Source organism: Oreochromis aureus, linkage group 20 (assembly GCF_013358895.1).
Source record: "Oreochromis aureus strain Israel breed Guangdong linkage group 20, ZZ_aureus, whole genome shotgun sequence".
In the NCBI taxonomy this organism is placed as follows: domain Eukaryota; kingdom Metazoa; phylum Chordata; class Actinopteri; order Cichliformes; family Cichlidae; genus Oreochromis; species Oreochromis aureus.
The window spans coordinates 36,606,535-36,629,787 of NC_052961.1; the positions used below are offsets into that span (position 1 = coordinate 36,606,535).

A 23,253-nucleotide genomic window follows, 5' to 3' on the forward strand; every position below is an offset into this window, starting at 1 on the left:
ACAAAATAAATCTTCATATCTGCAGACAGTTTGGCATGGTGCCGATTAGCTGAAAATATCAAATTCCTTGAAAAAACAAATTTTCTCATTGATTTTATTCCATAATTAGGTAACCCATTGGTTACTGGGCAGACTGGTGTTAAATTCAGCTTGAATAGAGAACTTCTGATCTTCCCCAGCTGCCCAGAGATACCATGAGTAATACAAATGAATTTAGCTTGAACACACGCCAGAGGATGAACCCATCCAACAATGTACTTTCAAAAGACAGCTAGAAAAATGAAAGATGACTCAAAAATCAAACATCCATGCAAATTCATGCTGGGTAATGCAAATAAAGCCTATCAAATTAGATTCTCCCACAGACTGTGGATTCTCCTTACACCATCTTCAAAAATGTAAGAGAAGCTTATTCTTTGCATCTATACAACTGGAGCTTTGCTTTTATAGATTGATTGGACAAAGAAAAGTGAATGGACTTTCTGGTGACTCCTGAATATATGTGGTCATACCATTATGTCAAATTTACCCACTAGTTTCATGAACAGCTTATGTTTGCATAAATAAATGCATAGTTGTCACCTTGTTGAGATTGCGTTCCCCAGTGCTGTGAGCTAAGTGCTGGATCTCAGCCTCCTGATCAGCCACACGTTTCTGCTCATTGAGTTTCTCGGCCAGGGTCTCAAGCTCAGTCAGAGCCAGCTGCAGGGGCAGCCGGTCACTGTGGGACCTTGGAGTGTTCTTCAACATGTCCTGATGCAACACAGCAGAGACTGTTCATATAACATATCTTATGGTGACCGAGTACAGGGTGGGCCATTTATATGGATACACCGTAATGAAATGGGAATGGTTGGTGATATTAAAGTCCTGTTTGTGGCACATTAGTATATGTGAGGGGGCAAACTCCTCAAGATGGGTGGTGACCATGGTGGCCATTTAGAAGTCAGCCATCTTGGATACAACTTTTGTTTTTTCAATAGGAAGAGGGCCATGTGACACATCAAACTTATTGGTAATGTCACAAGAAAAACAATGGTGTGCTTGGTTTCAACATAACTTTATTCTTTCATGAGTTATTTACAAGTTTCTCTTTGTTCACAGCCATTGACATGTCGAAGAGGTTAACACGTGAGGAGCGGATTGAAATTGTGTTGATATCTGGTGAATGCAGTAACCGGGTCATTGCAGCAGATTTCAATGCAAGACAACCTACGAGACCACCCATCTCCCATGCTACAGTTAGCAAACTGCTTGCTAAGTTTCGTGAAACTGGTTCAGTGTTGGAATTACCAAAATGTGGACGCAAGAAAACTGTCACTAATGAAGAAACATCAGTGGCTGTCCTAGCTTCATTCAGCAAGAGCCCACAGCGTAGCACTCGCCGCATGTCACTGGAGAGTGGCATTAGTCGAACATCCCTTCGGCGGATAGTAGCTACTCACAAATGGCACCCTTACAAACTCCAGCTACTGCAGCATCTCAACGAGGATGACCCAGATCAGCGCACAGAATTTGCAGAATGGGCAAAACAAAAATTGGAACAGGACCCTCAGTTCACGCAGAAGATTTTGTTCAGTGATGAGGCAAACTTTTATGTGAATGGTGAAGTTAACAAACAAAACCACCGCTATTGGTCTGACACTAACCCACATTGGATGGATCCTCCAAGACTGTTGGAACAACAAAAGTGATGGTTTGGTGTGGTATATGGGGTACAACGATAGTGGCTCCATTCTTCATCAATGGAAACCTCAAGGCCACTGGATATTTGAAATTGCTACATGATGATGTGTTTCCCTCTTTATGCACTGAAGCTGGCACGTTCCCTGAGTTTTTCCAGCAAGATGGTGCACCACCACATTATGGGTGCCAGGTCCGAGCATTCCTAGATGAACAGTTTCCTGGAAAGTGGATTGGTCGTCGTGGGCCAGTTGAATGGCCCCCAAGGTCTCCCGATCTGACCCCCTTAGACTTTTATCTTTGGGGTCATCTGAAGGCAATTGTCTATGGTGTGAAGATACGAGATGTGCAGCACCTGAAACTACGGATACTGGATGCTTGTGCTGGCGTTTCTCCTGCGGTGTTGCTATCAGTGTGTGAAGAGTGGGAGAAGAGGGTTGCATTGACAATCCAACACAATGGGCAGCACACTGAACACATTTTATAAGTGGTCAGAAACTTGTAAATAACTCATGAAAGAATAAAGTTACGTTGAAACCAAGCACAACCAACACCACCATTTTTCTTGTGACATTACCAATAAGTTTGATGTGTCACATGGCTCTCTTCCTATTGAAAAAACAAAAGTTGTATCCAAGATGGCCGACTTCTAAATAGCCACCATGGTCACCACCCATCTTGAGGAGTTTGCCCCCTCACATACACTAATGTGCCACAAACAGGACTTTAATATCACCAACCATTCCCATTTTATTACGGTGTATCCATATAAATGGCCCACCCTGTATTTAATAATCCATAGAGAGAACTCATTCTAAAGACAAAAAATATAGAAAAGCTTTAGCTTCACAATAGTATTTCACCAAATACAATCTTACATTAAACTAGATGAGTGAATGGGTTAAAAAAGGAAAGATTAAATATTATTTAATCATTTAAAGTCTGCCCATTCTGTTGAGTCCTTATTTTATTTTTGGACTAGAGCAGAATGACTGACAGACAAATAGTCTTTGTTCAGCTTATATCACGTTTAGTGCAGCCCCTCAACTCATCCTCTCTCTGAACCAACGATTTGTAACACTTCCTCCGTGAAGCCATTGTTTTTTAAAGTTACCCCGATTTTAATTAAAAGTACTCAAGAAACTGTGAATTGTCATTGCCAAAGACCTGAATTAAATTGTAAAAATTAATAAAAGTCTTATTTTGGGATAACAGGACAAAGATGTGTAATTCCTCTGATTTTCCAAAAGGTGAAGTTTAATGGGTGTTTTTGTTGTTGTTGATTGTCTCGATTATTCCAAATAGGAGAGTGAGGAGATGGTGAGGCTGTGGAGTTGGTAATATTTCCACCAGACTGACAGAGATGACTCTATGGATATGCTGTGAAAACAGGCATTTCTTGGTAGTTTGTCTGATAAATGGGAGATTCAATAAAAGTATGTCTCGGCATAATGCTCGATCAGTTTGTAACCATTTAATAAGATATTTTAGCTGATTAGCTAAATAATATAATTCTATATCTGCTGCTTCTAGACCTCCTTGAGATTTTTGTTTTTGCAAAATTTTATGTGGGGAGTTTTATTTTTCCAACAAAATTTTGACAGAGATGAATTAATAGATTTGAGCAAGGAAGTTTTAGGAGATACAGGGATCACTGGCAAAACATTATAAATTTTTGGATTTTAACTGTTGCTATCCTTCCACTAAGTGATATATGTAGGTTGATCCAGCGGTTTAAATCCTCTGAGATAAATTTAAACAAGGGAGTGAAATTCATGCTGAACAACTCTGTCAGCTTGGAGGAAACTTTAATATCTAAATATTTAATATTGTCTGCTTGAAGGCAATGGGGCAAAATAAGATCTGCCACATCCTCCTCATCCATACAGAGTGGTAAAATAGTGGATTTTGACCAGTTTATAGAGGAGCTGGAGACTTTTTAGAACAACAATTGTTGCATTGTTACCATGCAATTCGTTTCACTTTATTGAATGGTGTTTTGAAAAACCAGCTTTCTGGTACAGTAACACTTGCTGAATGCACAGTGCACTGGAGTAGACAGTGGGGAGAACTGCCTTTCACTTCCTTTCATCAGAAAGTTTCAGTGTAACTTTTTTGGTCCTACAGTATTCCAGAAGAGTCGATAAGTTTCAGTATGAAGTGACATGTACACTTGACCACACATCTTTTCTAAAAGATCAGCATTTCCTATTTAGCATGCAAGTCATCTGTTTAAACTGTATTTCATCAACTGGTTGTTTAGCTTGCCTTGTAAGATTTGGATAAACAAATAACTGTAACCTGAACACTGCAGCATGCGTTCCATGGTCATGACCCACGAGTGCAGAGGATGAGACATGCTAACAAGGGATCAGAGTGATGTGGTGTGTCATCAGTCACTCACCTGTAGCAGCAGAATGAATTGTGGGAAGCGCTGAATAGGTTTGACCATCAAGCCATATAGGGTGATTCTGTCTGGGCTCGATGCCTGCTTCCTCTAAAGTTCGAAAGAAAACAGATTTTTTTTTCCCACTGAGCTTAAAATAGGAAGTGCTTCATGTTTCAAAACAAAGTTTTGTATTTTACAAGATCACTTGATCACTTGAGGTAAATGGTTGTAACTGTCAGTTACAGATCCTACAACCACTTGGTTATGGTCCACATGGAATAATGCCATATGCCTTATGTAGCATGCTGGGAAGAATGGGGAGGATTACCTCGTCTTCGACGGTTGCTGTACAACACTACAGAGCTGAGTCATTTTCAAATATGTATTAACTCTTAATATTGAAAGTCTGCTGATGATCTCAGTGGATGATGCACAATTTCCTCCTTCCTTATTCTGAGATTTCAATGCACTGCAGATGATGTTCCTCAGGAAAGCAGAAAAGGTTGATCATCAAAGCAGACTGTTTCTTAGGCATATAGAGGATTTTCTTCTCTCAAATTGACTGGATTTTGTGCTGCTGGATTTTAAAATGATTTAAATAGCTAATAGTTAAATAGCACAGGGGGCCAAACAGTAGTTCTGGCACATTATACTGTTTGTATTGTTTGTCTGAGAAGACAGAGAATAATGTCCATATGTGTTTCAATAAAGATATTCATGCAGATGCTGTAGTTGTATGTTTCAGTTGAAGTTCATAAATATTCTATAGTCTGTCACACTGACAACACTATTAAAAAACTACAGATTGTATGTTCATGAATTTTATTTTATGTATTTTTCTTTCTTTCAGTGTGGCATAGTGGTGAAGTGTCTAGCACTGTTACTTCGCAGTAAGGTCCTGAGTATATATATTGTATATATTGCATGTATATATATACATGCAAATATATGCAAAACAAGAGAAAGGCATTCAATAGAAAAGGCACACATTAGAGGACAGGTTGCAAAGTGCTTGGAAGTCGTGCAAGAGGACTTGGTCTGAGTAAAGTCTGTGTGTGAGTGGCTTGAGTGGTGAGGGTTACGCCGATCATGGCTCAGATTGGTGGGTCAGTGGGCAGGATTGGGGTCACCTGTGAGTGCCCTAGATTTCCTGAGACAGAAGGACCTGGTGATGGCCTCGGCAGAGGGCAGCCAATGATTTTCTGAGCACCAGCGGGAGAAATTTTCCACCTTCTCCCTGTACGCTGACTCATTTCCTTTAGAGATGAGCCCATAGGTGGTGTCATCAGCATACCTGACGATGAAGTCAGTTGGAGGTGGACTGGTGTACAGGAGCGTACAGGAGGGGGCTGAGAACGCAGCCCTGCAGGGATCTGGTGCTGAGTAACAGTAGGGGCATAAGGGAGAGGGGAGGCAAGTCTGACTGACTGGGGCCAGTTAGTGAGGAAATTAGTGAGGATTCAGGAGTACGTGGAAAGGGGGAATCTGACTGTGGTCCAGTTTGGTGTCTGGGATTATAGTGTTGAATGCTGAGCTGTAGTCCATGAAGAGCATCCTCATGTAGCTCTTCCTTTTCTCCAGACGGCTCAGCGCTCTGTGAGGGGTGACACCCAGTCTCTGATGTGCTGAGACACTATCTGCTCAAAAACACTTCATGACCACAGATGAGAGGGCTGTAGGTCATTGAGGCTGTCTATACCAGTGTTTTGGGGGATGGGAATGATTGTGGAGGCCTTCAGCTCTCCTGGGGTTCACCACTCTCAGTCTCCTCTTACCTCCTCAGGTTGGCTCTGGCAGTGCTGTACAGAGTACTGTCCCTCAGCTGAAGGCTGAGTTACGAATTCTGACCAGAGTCTGTACTTCATCGTCATTCAAGGTTTCTGGTTAGGAAAAACCCAGATGGTTTTGGTCACTGTCACATCCTCTACACAACACTTAATGTACAAAAGGACAGACTGAGTGAAGGTCTCCAGGTCCTGCTGTTCAAAGATGGATCAGTCTGTCAGATCAGAATAGTCCTGTAGCTGGAGGACAGCATCATCTGGCCATGTTTTAGTGGTCCAGGTGCTTGGACGGGTTTGTTTCCTCAGGGGGTTGTTGGCAGGAATGAGGAGCACAGAAAAGTGGTCAGGTTGTCCTAGGTGGCGTTGCGGTGTCCCTTTCTAGGCCTGCTTGATGTTACTGTACACATGGTCCAGTGTCCTGTCCCCCCTGATAGGACACTTACCACGTTAGGGGAATTTGGGGAGTACAGCTTTCATATACACCTTATTAATGTCCCCGGCAACAACATGGATGCTCTCAGGGTGCTCTCTCTGCTGTTTACTGATGACAAATTGGAGGTGGTTGAGTGCTGAGCTAACGTTAGCATCGGGGGAATGTAAATAATGGTAACTATGACTACCATTAGCTCGCAAGATTGATAAAAAGAGCCTGCACTCACTAGACATGGCCTCTACATCTGGTGAGCAATGAATGTCTATAATTCAGCTGTTATGGCACCAGGCCTGTAGTACATATGCAAAGAGACTACCACCCCTTCCCTTACCGGAGTCTTTGTTGTGGTCCTGGCAGTGTAGGGTCTGACCTGATAGCTCAACTGAGGCGTCAGAGATTTGCGGATGGAATCAGGATTTGGTCACACTCAACAGACAAAACTCCCGGGCAAAATGGTTGTAGTAAATCTGATTATCTGGCATTGGTGAGGAAGATGGATGGAAGTGGGGGGGTGTCATTGTTTTCACAGATGGACACAATAGCCAATTCTGCATCCCTGCTTTTGTTTTGTCTCCCTCCACCTTCTATGTCGCTTACTGTGTCCAACAATAACCCACAGAGCGACCAGTGATCTTGCAATCTCGGGTGGGATACTATGAGTCCAATCTGAAGTAAAGTCCAGGTTCAGGTTGAGGCAAATGTCTGTCAGCTCCTGACGACTTTTTGGGAGCGCTGTGATGCAGCATATGTCCGTATGCGCCGCCATCTTGGAATGAGTAGTTCCTTTCCCATTAAGAGTAATTATTTATCTGCACATTTTCCTTTTTTCCCTTCCTTTATTATTTTTGACCCACACAAAATCTTTATGGTAACAAGGATCCATAGCTGATTGGCACCATCAGCCTCCCTGGCACTGCCCCGAAAGCCCACTGCTCCAGCCAACTTACTGCCAACCCCCCAGCTGGAGAGGAAATCGGTCACTGCCATCTGCACCCCCAGATTATGGATCACCTTGAATTTTAAGGCTGCAAAGCCAGATACCACTGGGTGATCTGGGCGTTGGCATCCTTCATGCGGTGGAGCCACTGCAGTGGGGTAAATGAGCATCCCAGAAGGTAATAACGAAGGGATAGCCAGACACGACCAGGTGATCCCTTACCTGCTGGGACAAAACAGCCCCCAGCAGTCTGTTCGAGGCTTCCGTCTGCAGGATGAAAGGGAGGGAAAAGTTAGACGTGTGGAGCAGTGGCTCCCCCAGAGGGCCTTTTTCACCCACACAAATGCCACCTGACACTGCATGATTGGCGCTCATCCAGACAGATCCCTGGCCAAAAAAATTGGGCCATTCTTCTTTCCAGAGTTTTCTCATATCCCATATGCCCTGCCATGGGGTTATAATGAGCTGTCTGGAAAATCATTTCCCGGTGGCTCGATAAAGCCTATCATTTAACAATACGAAGTGCGGTCCGCGCATCATCAGGGCGCATTGAGTGACCATCAATTTCTATCACTTGGTCAAAGGTTGAGCGTAGGGTGTCATCCCAGACTAGTCCGGTGGAAAATCTTCCGTGGGATGAATCGCAGCCAATTGGTTCCCAGAATTAGGGCATGCGACAGGTGCGAGCTAACTACAGCCTTTACTCTATGCATTTTACCGTTGTATTGTAATAGCAGCAGCACAATTGGGGTAATTGTGAATATCCCCGTGAACACATCTAACCTCCACCCACTCTGCCTCCAACAATGCCCCGGGGAGAACCAGGGATTGGTGAACGAGGGTCTGCATGACACCTTACCAGAATGTGGTATGTCCGTCCAGGACCGTGGCAGGGTGCTGGAGCCCCGGAGACACAAAACAGGGAGATAAGAACAGCTGCCCCGTAAGCCTCGCTGCTCCACACCTACCCTGTAGCAGACCCCAAAGACCACATCTCCGCCTAAGTTTGGTTCAAGTCTTAAAAGTATGCAAGTACTTTTTAAAATGTCAATGGATGAAATGAATATTGGACTCCACTTCTGGAAGTGGGCAGTCATGGTCTTCAGTTACCTGCTTTCAACATAGAAAAAAGGGGAAATTGCTGCTGGTTTGTAAGGGAGGCCGTCTTCTTGCCAAAAGGCTGGAACAATGCTGACAGTAAGAGGCTTCAGGTGCTCACAACTCGTACTTTACACTTCAAAGTTCATAAAAATCTCATAACCTTATAAACCATGTATTCTCAGGATATAGGAACTTTAACAAAACATTAGAATTTCCATAATTCCTCATATCAGCACACCCTGTTCTGATATTGTACTTACTCATAGCTGATTCCACTGGAGGTCACATTTTAGCTATTCCGATAGCACTTTATTCATCTGTCTCACTCTCATGGCCTATTCATAATCACCAGTTAACCTTCAGTCTATGTCTTTGCACTGTGGAAGGAAATGGGAATACCTGGCAAAAACCCACACAGGCACATGGAAAACCTTCAAACTCCTCACAGAAAGGCCTCATCTCGAATTTAAACCAGGAAACATTTAGCTGCAAGGTGACAAATGCACCAACAGCTCCACCACCATGCCACCCTTTTCCCTTTACAGCTTTTCACATTATTTTTATTTAAACTGCACTTTTAAAAAGGTCACACTTGTTTATCATTTGGTATAAGTTAGATTTTAAATCCAGTTAACAATCGTACTCTTCTTAGTTCTCCCCTGAAGGGAGGGAACATGTAATCGGTTGCATTTGTCATTTCTCACATTTGACAATGTGGTGTAAATGTGCAGTGTGAGCACCTTAAGAAAGTCCAAGAAAGCAGGTTTTGACAAGCAGGCCTTCTTGATAAGAGCCATGGCGCTGGTGAAGTTATTGATGTAGTCACTATACACGTTCAGTACCATGGACTTTGAAAACTGTGAAGGAAACATTGTGACATGAGGACTCTGCTTCTCCACAATATTTGTATTTTAAGATTCACAGTAATTCAACAGGTGGAACTACAAAGCAAATAAATGGTTAACGAGTCACAGTTTTCAGTCAAACCATTAGCTATCATAGGTTATTCTGACTGCCCTCTGAAACACTTATTTAAGACCTAACGGAGCTCCCACTCTAACAGACTTATTCACTGTGGAGCTAAATCAGGGTCAAAAGTTTTATTCATTTGAAAAGGTTATTTGAAAATGACTGTTCTTATTTATAAAGTGCTTTACAAACCCAAACATTACGGCTAACGGGTGGATTTTCCCCATTTGCGTTCGGTTAGCCAAACAGCCACTTACTGCTAAAGAGTCAGACAGTGAAAGTGAACAGTATAGCCTCAGCTTCTTAACATAAAACTCACTGCTGCAGCCAGGGACAGCATAAAAGTGATCCCCTTAAACTGACTTTTAGTTTTTGTGTCGTTATTATCCTCTGAATTATCGAGTCTGTCACTAGTTAGCTAACATAACATATGTCAGATTTAAGAGCATGTCCTCTTTAATGTATATCAGTATGTTACAAATATTCATCTATATAGTTCCTCATAGAATAATGAGAAACCGTGTTTAGTACCTGTTTGCTAGTGCCAGCGGCATCTTCAACTAAAATGCTCATTTTTAACTTGTAATGAGCATGACACAGCTGTCATGGTCCTGGTCTGTGACCCAGTGTTTCTATGTTCCTTAGGCTTTATCTGGCATTGTTTAGGTTCCTAGTTTAATCACTGGTATTTCTGGTTCTCTTAGTTTTCTGCTTGTGTTATATTTAGTTTTTGGTGTGTAGTTGCCCACATAGCAAAATTGGTATGGCCCGAATCTGGCCCACACAATGTGCTTAACCATGTTCCACATAGCGCAAAGAATGACGGCCTTGTGCTGGCTCACACATGGGCCAGCACAAGGCCAGTTGCCTACACACTAGTAGTCCTGTGCTGGCCCATGTGTGGATTACCTCTGGCAAACCTGATCTGGGCCACCAGAGGGCCGTCATTCTTTGCGGTATGTGGGCCATGTGTAAGTGGTGTGCAGCTACGGGTGTGTTGTAGACACACTGGTGGCCCTGTGCTGGCCCAGAACAGTTTCAGCTCTGGCCCCAGATGTCAGCCTAATGTGTACCTTAATCAAGCCATGTAATATCAACATGTGCCAGAACATGCAAAACAGTGCAAAAGTAACATGAGGAAACGCTGTTTAGACAGTGAATGGACTGACTCTTAGCGCTTTTCTAGTCTCCCGGATTACTCAAAGTGCTCTATACAACATGCCACATTCACCCAATCACACACTTTCTCTAAACTGAGTGCTTCCTAACTACATTCACACACATTCACACTCTTGACATGCAGACTGGAGGAGCCAGGGATCGAACCACTACCCCTCTGATCAGTAGGTGACCTGCTCTACCTCCTGAGCTACACCCACCCACTGGCAACAACGAGTAAACCGTTACTAGGTTTTGGATAAAGTGTACACTCACAAACCTTTCAAACCTGCATTTGAAACGTTGGCTACCATAGCAGTATAGTATTGCAACATGACATTTGGGTCTTCTACCTATCCATCCATCCATCCATCCATTCGCTTCCGCTTATCCTTTCCAGGGTCGCGGGGGGCGCTGGAGCCTATCCCAGCTGTCATAGGGCAAGAGGCGGGGTACACCCTGGACAGGTCGCCAGTCTGTCGCAGGGCCAACACACAGGGACAGACAACCATTCACGCTCACATTCACTCACACATTCACACCTAGTGACAATTTGGATTATCCAATTAACCTATCCCCTCAAACGTCTTCTACCTAAAATAGGAAAATAGGAACATAAATACTGCCATCATTGCCAGACCTGGCACACATCTGGTTGACATACATTCTGCCAAGACACCAGTCAGTCAGAAGTGCCAGCTTGATGCCAGATCCAGGCCAGACCTGTTTTCTATGAGCCTGGGCCATATAAACCAAACCACAATCGAGCCAGATGTGGCATGCCATCACATAGACAGTGCCATCTATGCCAGGCCTGGTCCATATCTGGATGACATACGTCTTATCATGCCAGAAGTCAGCCAGCAGTGCCGGCTTGATACCAGATCCGGGCCAGACCTGCTTGCTATGTGGGTGTATGTTACTGTGCCTCCCGTGTTGCATGTGTCTGTCACCCTTGTCTTCATGTTCGTTTATCTGCTGTGTCCATGTTAGGTCTTCCTTTTCTTTCTCCCTACTCGGCTATGTTCTCATGTCTGTTTCTCTGCATCTGCGTGTCTCAGTGTGTTTCCTGTTTTATTTTGACAGTCTATCATCTTGTGTTCATTATGTTCAATTTTGCTTCTTTCCTGTCCTGTTATGTCTGATTAGTTCCAGCTGTGTTTCCTCCAGTTTTCCATTCTCTCATTATCCTCTGTGTCTTTCTCTGCTTGTTGTCACGTCATCCCATGTTGCTGTGGGTTTCTTTGTGCTCCTCGGTTCCCGCAATACTCCCTGTTCCGAGTTCTTAGTTTCTAGTTTCAGAGTTTTGTATTTGGTTTCGGTTTCTAAGTTTACAGCAGTAAATCTGCCTCCTTTCATTCATCACTTTGTGTTACAAGTCCTGCATTTGGGTCCAACCTCTGCCTGTCACAAAGTGCTAACCATGACAACAGGAGATGTCAATCATTAGTCTACATTCTGCCCCTCCCCTTTGATACACGCTCACACCACAAAATCAGGGAAACTGAAAAAAGGGTCTGAAACTGGATGAGTTCAAATGAGATTTGAAACAAAGAAAAGTGAATTTAAAGCTAAAAATAAATTGGAAAAAAGACTTGCATGAAAACGAATAGTTTATTTAAAATAAAACAATTCATGTTTTTTTCACTTTCTTTTAAACATAAAAATTTAGAATTTCACTTTCAAATACCTTTTTCAAATTAAATCAACTTTTGACCACGATCTTGCTCCATAAATGCCTTCACCTTCTGTATTTCAGTATGTCTGTCAGGCAGAGAGGCATCTATCAGATAATAATGTTATGTTACTAAAATCAGGAAATAGTGCAGCCATGATGGTCTGACAACCCCTATGCCTAATACATCACTGAGATTACCTTGGCTTAGAATCAGAGACTTCAGCTTTACAAAAACTGTGTTATGGGCACGTTGTGTGGAGTTTAAATGACTTGAAAGAGACTTCAGTAGTGTGGTGATGGACACTTCACTCAAAGGTGAAGGATGACAGAAATTAAAAAGAGAAATTAGGAAGAAAATGTCAACTGACCGAAGCCACAAACAAGTCGCCTATGTTCTCACTTTGATCCCACTCGGCCACGCGGGATGCAAGGGCAATCTGGAACATGCAGTGACACTGATAGATCTCGTGCAGGCGGTGAAAGATCTGACGCACCTTCTTAGGGTTTAAAATCACAGTCTGTGTCTCCAACAAAGGCTTCTGGTACTCCTGAAGGACAAAGACAGAACAGTCTGGTATACTGCATATCTGTGGTTATGGTTCTGTTAGGTTACCCAAACAGTGCTTAAACTGTATACTTTGCATTTTGATATCCTTGATGAATTCATCAGCTAAATAATGACTCACAATGGCTGAAGTTTTTTCTGCTTAAGTATAAAGTAATTAAAGTTTTAGAGTGAGTTACCAAAATGTGCTCAGAACATTTATAATTAACCTTTATATTAAAATGCAAAATTTGTATATAATATAAAAACTGTAAAATTCGTGATTCAGTTCCACACTGACATGCAGTAGACAGCACCTGAAGAGAAACGTGTCTCACCTGAAGGATTCGTTTGAGAGAGTCCAAGTAGCTGCTCTCACTTTGCACAATGGATCTGAGAATGAGACGTCTGACAACCTGAACGAAGCAGTGGGAAAAATCACTTTAGGAACAACTTGCAATAAACTGTTATTAATAGTTAGTAAAACATTAACGTACAGTTTTAACAGCACCACTTTGGATTCTGTGAACTACAAACAAACTCTATTGGCACATTATCAATTGGACAAGCTAGTAAAATGAAGAAAGCAGTTTAAGCCCAAGTTTATGGCACTCCATTCTAACAAAACTAAAGCCATGCTCATGTGGAGTAAGTGTCAGCTAAGCAACAGCTACAAACAAATATCATGAATAAGTGAAATGGTCCCAGCAAACCAATGACCGTAAATATAAACAACTAAATAAAAACATGCGCAAACAGATTTTTTTAGAACCAGTTTCAGTTTTAGAAAACTTGTAGATGATGAGTCAAGATGAATGAAAAAATATAGAACAACAGACAGGACAAATTTTACTAAACTTCAACCACAGTTGTTTGATATTTATTTGAAGCAGTTCATGTTAAATAATTTGTTTTAAACATCCTAGAAAACATGATGATGTTAAGAATGCTTAAATAACTTTCACCTTGCAGTAAGTGTGGGTAGCTGTGGCTCAGTAGCATAAAGTAGTTATCTACTGTAAGGTTGGTAACTAGATCCCAGGCTGCCTCAATACACTATTGCAATGTCCATGGGCAAGCTACTGAACCTCAGATTGCACCTGATGCATCAATCAGTAGCTGTGCAACTGTGTGTGTGTGTGTGTGTGTGTGTGTGAAAACTAGAAAACTATGAATGTGACCTGTAGTAAAAGAAACACTTTAAGTGCCGTACAGGTACCAGTCCATATACAAATCTCCATTAGGTTAAGGTCACAACTGTGAAATCAGGTCTTTTTCAAAGTCGTTTTGAGGATAATCATCTGTTGTTGACAGAATAATAACTTTTTCACTATTTGGCATGAATTGCTCTTATGTGCTGAATATGTCATGGAATAACACAGAAGCACCTGGCACTGAAACTGCCTTTCAGTCGATTGTCCAATGACTTTTCATCTACTAAGTAACTGAATATTAAAATACTGGCTACCCCTCAGCCTCCTACTATAGACACATGTATGACAAATCTATGATATTGACCGTGCCTTATTATTGCATTCATACGATTAGCAGAAAACTTATTGTGACCTTAACATCGAGGTCACTGACATTCAAACTCACCTGAGATTTTTAGTAGATACACCTATGGTATTGATTTGGAGCTTCTATGTCATCTTGATCTCAAGCTATCACATTCCCAAACTTGGATATCTATGCTACCTGACCACCCACCTGGCAGGGTGACGACTAAAGGATTAGGACTAAATTATTAGACCCCTATGAAGTTTGTGTTTTAAGAGAGCAAGGGATTGTCAACATAGCATTTCTAAACCTACTAGTTTTATTTTAAAAACAAAAACTGTTTTTTGCACTCAATAACAATTATTTTAGAAAAAAAAAATCAGCAGGGTTTGAGCTTCTCACCTGAGAAAGCCTCATGGCAAAAACAAAAGAAATCTGCTCAGACTTGGAAAAAAGAATTGTTGATGCTCACAAAGCAGGAGATGGGTATACAAAGTCATCTCAGCGTCTCCAAGTGTGAAGTATCAAAAATGTCAAAGATAGCCCCACAGTACAGAACAAGCCTGGCAGAGGTAGGAAGACTCTGGGAAGAAAACTAGTGAGAGATGTGTCCAAAGACCCCAGAACAGTGAGGTGTATTTTTAAAGAAGGAAAGAAGATAAACACTAAATTCTGCATAAAAATGGACTGCCTGATTCCAGACCAAGAAAAACTCTACTTCTGCAGAAGAGACACTGTCAAGCCAGACTAAAGTATGCTAAGGACAACCTGGAGAAAGATTATGCATACTGGAAGTGCATCCTTTAGTCAGATAAGACAAAACTAGAGCTCTTTGACCACAAAGATGCTGCTTATGTTTGGAGAAAGATGAAGCACAGCGATGGGAGTATTGTGGAGATGCTTTAGTGCATCTGGACATGAATCTCATTAAGGTGAAAGGAATCATGAAGAAAGAAGGATGATATGTGAAGATTTTGAGAGAAAACATCAAGCAGTCAGCAGCAAAACTGGGTCTGTGTCATCGCTTTGTCTTCCAAGTTTGTCTTCTAAACATCACTCCTGGTGAAGAAATGCCCCTACACAATACACAGTAATTTTCCCCAAAAACAATCCTTGTTATGTTTTAATTCTGTCCTCAGCTGTAGACAATAGTCTGCCACCATAAGATCAAATACAGAGTTCCTGTGAAAGACAGAAAACAGTAACAATGTTCCTAAGTGGGTGATTTTAGGTTGGGTTTATTCAACTAATAAAGTGACCAATATATAGTGAACTGACATCAGAGCATCACAGGAAAATCCAGTTTCATCAGCCTTAAATAAGTCGCAATAAATGGAGCGCCCCTCGATACAGATTAGTGGACACATGCTCACATGCACACCTGCTGACTGCTGAGTCCCTCTGGCATGGGGCAGAGTTGTGGTGGAGGGTGTTTTACCTCACACAAAGACACATCCATGTAACCTGCATCATCTTTTCCATCACCTGCAAAATAAAACAACCAGACAGTGTTTGCATCACAAGTCATTTACTGACTTTCCTGGCTCATTTATTAACTATTGTCTTCTTTTCCATCACTATTACTGAATATTTTATTCATATAATAAGCATTTTATTATTATAAATCTCACACACTCACATACACACATACACACTTTCCCCCCCTCGCCCCTGCAGGCGGTCTTTATCCTTCAAACTCGGGTCTTTAACGAGAGGCCTGAAAGCTGGAGGGTCCTGCTCAGTATCTTAGCTTTTCCTACGCTCTAGACAGAGATCTCAGATGTTGTTCCTGGGATCTGCTGGAGCCACTTGCCTAGCTTCGGGGTCACTGCACCAAGTGCTCCAATTACCATTGGGACCACTGTTGCCTTCACCCTCCACATCTTAAGTTCTTCTCTCAGCCCTTGGTACCTCTCCAGCTTTTCATGTTCCTCCATTCTGATGTTGCTAGCACTTGGTCTGCCGGCCACTAGCCCTGCCTGCTAGCATCTTGCACCCTGCTGTTATGTGCTGGATTGTCTCAGCGGCATCTTTACACAGCCTGCACCTGGGGTCTTGCCTGGTGTGATAGACCCCAGCCTCTATGGATCTTGTGCTCAGAGCTTGTTCCTGTGCTGCCATGATTAGTGCCTCTGGGCTGTCTTTCAGTCCAGCTTTGTCCAGCCACTGGTAGGATTTCTGGATGTCAGCCACCTCCTGCCAGGGGTACACACCGTGCAATGGCCTGTTCTTCCATGATGGTATCTCAGCTATCTCTTTCCCACTCATATCTGAGATAGGCTACATTAGCATGGGGGGTCTAGCCTTACCGCATACAGCACCGGTTGGGAATTGAACCCCAGACATTAAGTTCCAAAGGCGTGTATTGATAATTTTTATTATTCTATATGCTAAATGTTAAAAAGAATGTTGACAGGTTTCTGCCGTACCCTGTACAAAAGTAGAAATAGTAATGGTGACATCAGCTGTTTTTTTAACTATTGTTTGCACCCTTGGTTTGGCACCCTTGGTGTTGGATCCAAAAGTGACTGGTAATGAGCTGGCTGTGACAGAGGACGTTTGCACATATGGTGACATGTTATTAGTTACAAGGTAGCCACACTCTAAATCATGACTCAAATAGGCCCATTATTTACAAAATGAACATCATAGACTTGAATCTTAGAAAACTTCAAACTCACAACTCAGGCCATAAACTTTTTAAAGAACTTTATCATTTTCATTTTCATTTTTAATCATCAATTAATTATTTTAGTATTAATCCCAGCTCCAATTCTATACCTGTAGAGTCTTTTCTCTGTAGGAATGACACTTTGCGAATCATCGCTAACTTTCTTCTTCCTAAACCCTCCTTCGTACCGTTCCTTGCTGCTTTCATCAATTACTGAACCTGCAATGCAAGAACAGATGTGTAACCATGGTTACTTCAAATTCAAATCAGAAAAAATGAAACCACTTGTATTGTATCAAAATACTATTGTTTTGTTTTTTTTAATTTCTGGCAAAAGACAAATAACACCATATCTATCTGAAGTCATTTTAGATTATCTGATTAACAGTCAGAATAAAAAGCAGTTTGTTCAAAGATGGAAGACACAAACAGCTGAAGTGACTAGCACTACACTGTTAGACTTTTCATCGCCACTTTACGGTAACATACTGGCGTCACTGTTGCCAGCGTCATACCGTGACGCCGTGTTACGGCAGCTTACCGTTCTGCAGGATGATACCGTTTTTTGCTGGTGTGGTATAATACTCTTGGACAAATTATGGTAACGCACCGTAGCTTTTTTTTTACGGTATCTCACTGGCGTCACTGTCGCCAGTGAGATACCGTTATGTCGTTATGTCGTAAATTACGTCAACAAAGTAACATCATACTGTGATTAAGAAATTGGTATACTACCGTTTATTCACGGTATGTCACTGTAAGCCCGCTGCAAGGTAATAAACTGCAATATATTAACCAGTAACTTACCGTTATCACGCATCATCAGTACCAGAAATATTCATCTCTGCTAGAGGATACCGTTCCCAACAGGCGGTCATTTACTGTTTAACAGGTCGTAATTTACCGTAATTTCAGTTAACAGTAACATACTGTAAGAGACTGGAGGGTTCCAAAAAAACTGGATGGATGGATGGATGGATAGATAGACACACACACACAAAATATAATTCATGTGCTTTACACCACTTTTTATTTCAGTTCTGATTTTCCTCTGCAGAAATACACATTTCCAAAATCAAAAACTGAAAAGAACTGAAAACATATTTTGATTGAGGAAGCACTTGTTTTACTAAACCATGTAATCCATTATTTTCTCAGATGGTTGTACAAACAATAACGATATTATGTCATATCCATATCATGGCAGACAACATATGCTCAAGTGTTGGGTTTTCTTAGTTATATTTTGTAGGGTCTTAAACCTACAATGTGAAGTGCCTTGGCATTCATTTTGTTGGCACCATACAAATAAACTGAATTGTAATGAATATAATATCAAGCCCCACACTTCTGCCTTTATATACACTTTGTCCAAAATACTGGCTCACACCACCAAATCAATGCACAAAGCAGGGTCCACAAGGACATGGATGAGCGTGTGTGGTGTGAAGGAACTTGACTGACCTGCACTGAACCCTGATCTTGCTTTGTGGACTGAGTTCATTGATTTGTAGGGTGAGCCAATACATGTGACAATTAAAGTGTAAGTAGCTGCAATAATTTTTAACAAACGGGTAAAAGAAGGAAAAAAAATCAACACTGTTGCACTCAAAAAACCTGTTGGACAGAGACAGCGTCTTGCAAGATGGCAAGAGAGCTTGTCTTCATTGTTGCTCATCTTGTGTAAATGTCCAGAAAGCATGGGCCATGGATCATCTGTGGAGACACAGGTAACAACACATTGGTCACTTAAATTATACAAGAAATTCATTAAAATGGCAAAAACAGTTACCTAATTTGAAGTTCTCCACTCAAATTCAGTAAGCCACTGGAGGAAAGTTGTGACATGAGGGTTAATGTGAACAACCTTTCGCTTCACAGTGGTCCCAGTCTTTCTGCTTGTCCCAACCTTGGAGGTACATTTTGTTCCCTCTTCAGGGTTTATCCTTACAAAAACCTTGCACACGCTGACTCCTGGTATTCCAGGTTCAATACATAGAATGAACCAAAGAAGACTGACATTGCATCAGCAAAGATGTTCTCTTTGTCCAGCTCAACAATTACACGCCCCTCTGCACTCACCATCCAGCAGGTGGCGGTCATTGAACTTTTTGTCCTTAAATGTATAGGGGCAACATGTTGTCATTATGCAACATAAAATAATTTCAATACTTCACTTCTTCACACTGTCTAGATAGTCATAAAGCAAATAGCTATGTACAGTTAATTATTAATGGCCTTATGTACATAAGTCCGTTTTAACATATTATAATTGTACATAATTGGGAATTATTCTGCCCATTAAACACACCTAACAAAGAGTCAGCCCAGTTAAATTACCGGAGATGAATCAACTGTATGGTTATTTTGGAGTTTATAGTTTGTTCTGCTGTTAAACTTTACAGTATTGACTTCAGTATTTTTGCTGTTGGTGTAGCTAGATTACTATGTTGATCAGTAATATGTAATGTGAAATTTGATATTGTTACTTTGCTGGATTCACTGAGACACATGTCCAACAACCTTGGTTTATAAAGGAAATTACAGAGATTTGAGCTAACAAAACAGAGACTGGATACCTGTGTCCCACGAAAAGCTCCTGTGCCAAACAGAAATTTTAATATGGTCTAATCAGCTCTATTTCATAAATGACTTCTTACCAAGCATAATCAGCCTTGGGGTGCTTGGCAGGCTTTTAACATGCAAACTGAACAATATAAATTTGCGTGCACTGAAGCCACAAAATTTAGAAATACACAGTTGCAAAAGTTCAGTGACCAATTACCTTTCCTGAATGACATATACAATGCAAAAATAAGAGTATTGTCAATAGGGACCAATTCCCAGTTTTTACATGATCAAAATTATTCACAAAAGGCTTCAATAAACAGAAAATGTGTGCCGACAAGAGAGCAGTGCACAAAAACGAAAAGATATTTGAGCTCGACGCTTTAATGGGTTTAACATGACTTAGTCAGCACTCCGCACCGTACAGGTAGTACAAGCACACCTGAAAACACTGACCAGCTAACAGCTTTAAGCATTTGGGCGCAACCTCGGTAGTTCACCGATTCACCTGTTGCAAACGTCCAAGTTTCTATCAAGTCTCATAAATCCATCGGCAACTATTACCTAACTAGTCTTTTGAGTCTCCACATTCATAGCTATTGACATTTTGTCTTAGCATTTGAATGAAAATATCCTGGTAGGGTAGCTTAAAAGTCAAAACAAACAGTAATAAGAACGCATTTCGGACTTCTCTCGAATAAGTGAAAAACACTTACCTTCAGACTGATTAGCTGGTTCCGATCCAACTTTAATGTGTCCCATGTCAGTCCGTTTTAGGAAAAAGTGTTAAGTGGTTTCATTTAATTTTGGGATACTCCCGCATGGACGAGCAATTTGGAGTCTAGCAGAGTTATCACGAATAGCATACGATCTTCAGATATAATCCAATCAACCTTGCATTTTACCCGATTGAACATCCAGTTACCTCTGACTACTTCTAAGTTGCACATGTTAACGGTCTCATCATCACTCTGTGCTGCAGCGAACTGGATCTGTGGCACAGAATAGTTGATGGTCATGTTGTTCTCCTGCTTTGCAGCTTTGTTTGAGTGTGAATTGCGGCTTAAACGTGCAAAACTAAGAGAAGCAGATCAATATTTTCTTCTTGTTGTTATTTAATGGTGGTTGGCAACCAGCGAAAGGAGCATTAACCACTCGAGCAATATTTTCTATCCCCATTGTTGTTTTGAAAGTGAATACCCGACGTGTGCGTCATACGTCACGTTGTACGTCAGGTGAAGGTGTGGTGTCGGCTATCGCACCTGTCGCATTAAAAGCTTTGAAAACGTAACAATTGATTTAAAAACACAACCCAACGCGCTAAACTGTGATAATGTGCAGAGCATATTATTAGGTTAGTTCACTGTAGTTAGGCAGAGGTGTCTTAAAAGTACCACCTTATACAAAACAAATGAAGGTCCAGAAAGAATAAGAAGAGAAAAAGGAACACCCTGCTAAATTAAGTCATTTTTAAACATTACTCTAAATGTAGCCATTAGTATTTGTTGCTGGCCATACAAAAATAAGTATACTTCAATTATATTTCCCAAGTATACCTTACCTAGTACGTATACTAATAATGCTTCTTGGGACTATATATTATTTGCGTTTTAGTACATAACAGTATTCTTGAAATTAACTTTTAGATGTACTTTTTGTTCACCATAATTGTACTAGCATAATGTCATAATGTCTACAAGAGTATAATTAAAATATACGCGACTCTATCACAATACTAACCTTACAAGTATACTATTAATTAATAGTATTACTAATGTTTCACATTGTTTGACTTAACAAATACATTTATTAATATATGAGGTTCCATTCAGTTCAAGGAATTAAATTTTAGTGTGGCTGCAACTTACTCCTTAAGTTAAAAATTATGCTGTAGTTTATATGTTATACTACTTTCACAGTGAATCACATTTTATGGTAATACACTCTGAATGAGGATTTAAGTAATTACTTTTAGATCTACAGTAGAAAACAACAGAAATCCGGATGGTGTAATAGTATAATCTCAGTAACATCACCAGTTGTTACATTTGCTGTATTTTACAGCTGTTTCCATGAGTACGGTGAGTTACCGTAAAAATAATGTAATCTCATGGAATTTTCCCACAATTACATGCAAATTACAGTACTAAACTGCTAACATCCTTTAGAGTTTTTTACTGTTGATTTTGCAGTACTAAGCTATGGAAATTACTGCAAAGGCTAACAGTGTACGTTAGTGTCACAGGTCTGTCTGATGTGGGCAAAGTGAGGTGTACTGATACACAAAGCCAGCTCTCTCCTGCAGCACAAAGGTCTTTGAGCCCCGGCACGTCTGCAGGCAGCTGACAGTTGAACATCAGGAGGCAGAAACACAGCATTAGTTTAACTTTGACGCGCCTGATAACTTATATCAATAAACACCACACAATACGGCAAGAAGTACAGCTAAAGACACATGTTAGTAGGTTTCCCACATACCGGGGAAACAAACCACTGTCTAGGTCTTTGTTAAATAGACTTAACAATATTGAGGTTTTTTGCAAAGTTTGATCTGATTAATACTTCTACACGTACAGTAGTTGACAGAAGTTTACATACATTCACCCTGAGCGAATGTGCAAGTTTGATTTATTTGGGATTTTCTTTAACATTTAACAAGTCACATTCAGACAGTCAATGCATCCCACACACAGTGATGATGCATCATTTTCAACAACACTCGTTTTCAACACTTTGTTTTAGGGATCAAATCACAAACCTTCCATTTGGCAGATAAATGACTGTGGTTCATGTGGGAAACTGTTATATCTAACTAAATGAAAGCTACTTTTATGTGAGGGTAGAGGGCCATCACTCAAAAGAAACACATCCACAATGAAGCAAATGTATTTGTACCTGACACTTTCTGAGGTCTAAACTTGGCTTGGCAAGAAACTACAGACAAAAATGAACTTTAACATCTTAAAACATGGATTGACAAATCTAATAAAAAAGCATAACATTAATATTTATGGTTGCATGTTTTCTCTAAGAGAAATATAATCAAAATATATGTCTCTAGCAATTGTTCATACTTCCTTTGTATGTAGTTTTAAGACACCTACCTTCTGTACACACAAACCACTTTATTTATCCAAAGTAAAGAGATTCCGTGTTGTGTTGACTCAGCTGATGAACTCCTTATTCAGTATTCCGAACTTTACAAATTCTCCACACTAACTAAGTCAAATTACACAAGTTGCATTTTACCCTTTTCAAAACACTGAGCTGAACAGCGAAAGTCCAACAGTAAGTATAGCACATGGTGACAAAAGCAGAAGACAGAAGTGCTGACATGGTGAGGGACTGCCAGAAATAAATCACTTCCTCTTTTCATCATTCTCGGGTTGATTCACACATAAGTTTAAAAGAGATGTGGTTATTCCTTAGCAAAGTGATTTTTGGGCTGAAAAACTATGAATAATTTAAAGCTAATCCTTACACTGCTGGACTTTTTCCACAAAGGTTGAATCTGCCTATAATGAAAAAATTAAAGAGAATTATGAACAACTCTGCAGTTTCTCTCTTTCAGTTCATCATTTTGGGAAATTTTCCAACCACAACTCCAACCACAATAATACATGAATGCTGTTTCTATAGCACCTTCTGTCATGCAAAATATATTAAATCTACTTTAATTCTTTAAATGGTAAATGGCCTGTATTTGTATAGCGCTTTACTTAGTCCCTATGGACCCCAAAGCGCTTTACACTACATTCAGTCATCCACCCATTCACACACATTCACACACTGGTGATGGCAAGCTACACTGTAGCCACAGCTGCCCTGGGGCGCACTG

The 23,253-nt window shown here is 40.8% G+C and overlaps 1 protein-coding gene across 4 annotated transcripts in view; it reads right to left on the reverse strand.

Moving 5' to 3' along the window:
* Positions 1–22,686, reverse strand: part of arhgef10lb (Rho guanine nucleotide exchange factor (GEF) 10-like b) — a 45,093-nt gene extending 22,407 nt beyond the window's left edge. The window contains exons 1-8 of one of the 4 annotated variants that reach the window (XM_039604911.1): positions 22,520–22,686; positions 16,958–17,066; positions 15,558–15,661; positions 13,015–13,092; positions 12,627–12,680; positions 9,068–9,184; positions 4,088–4,180; positions 583–753 (exon numbers count right to left, since the gene is read on the reverse strand). In XM_039604911.1, the coding sequence (XP_039460845.1) occupies positions 583–753; positions 4,088–4,180; positions 9,068–9,184; positions 12,627–12,680; positions 13,015–13,092; positions 15,558–15,661; positions 16,958–17,054 (714 nt within the window). In that variant the 5' untranslated portion in view covers positions 17,055–17,066; positions 22,520–22,686. Of the gene's footprint in view, positions 1–582; positions 754–4,087; positions 4,181–9,067; positions 9,185–12,500; positions 12,681–13,014; positions 13,093–15,549; positions 15,662–16,957; positions 17,067–17,654; positions 17,881–22,519 lie in introns of those variants that run through there. The other 3 variants (XM_039604909.1, XM_039604910.1, XM_039604912.1) reach the window with 3 other exon arrangements.
* Positions 22,687–23,253: the final 567 nt, after the last annotated feature.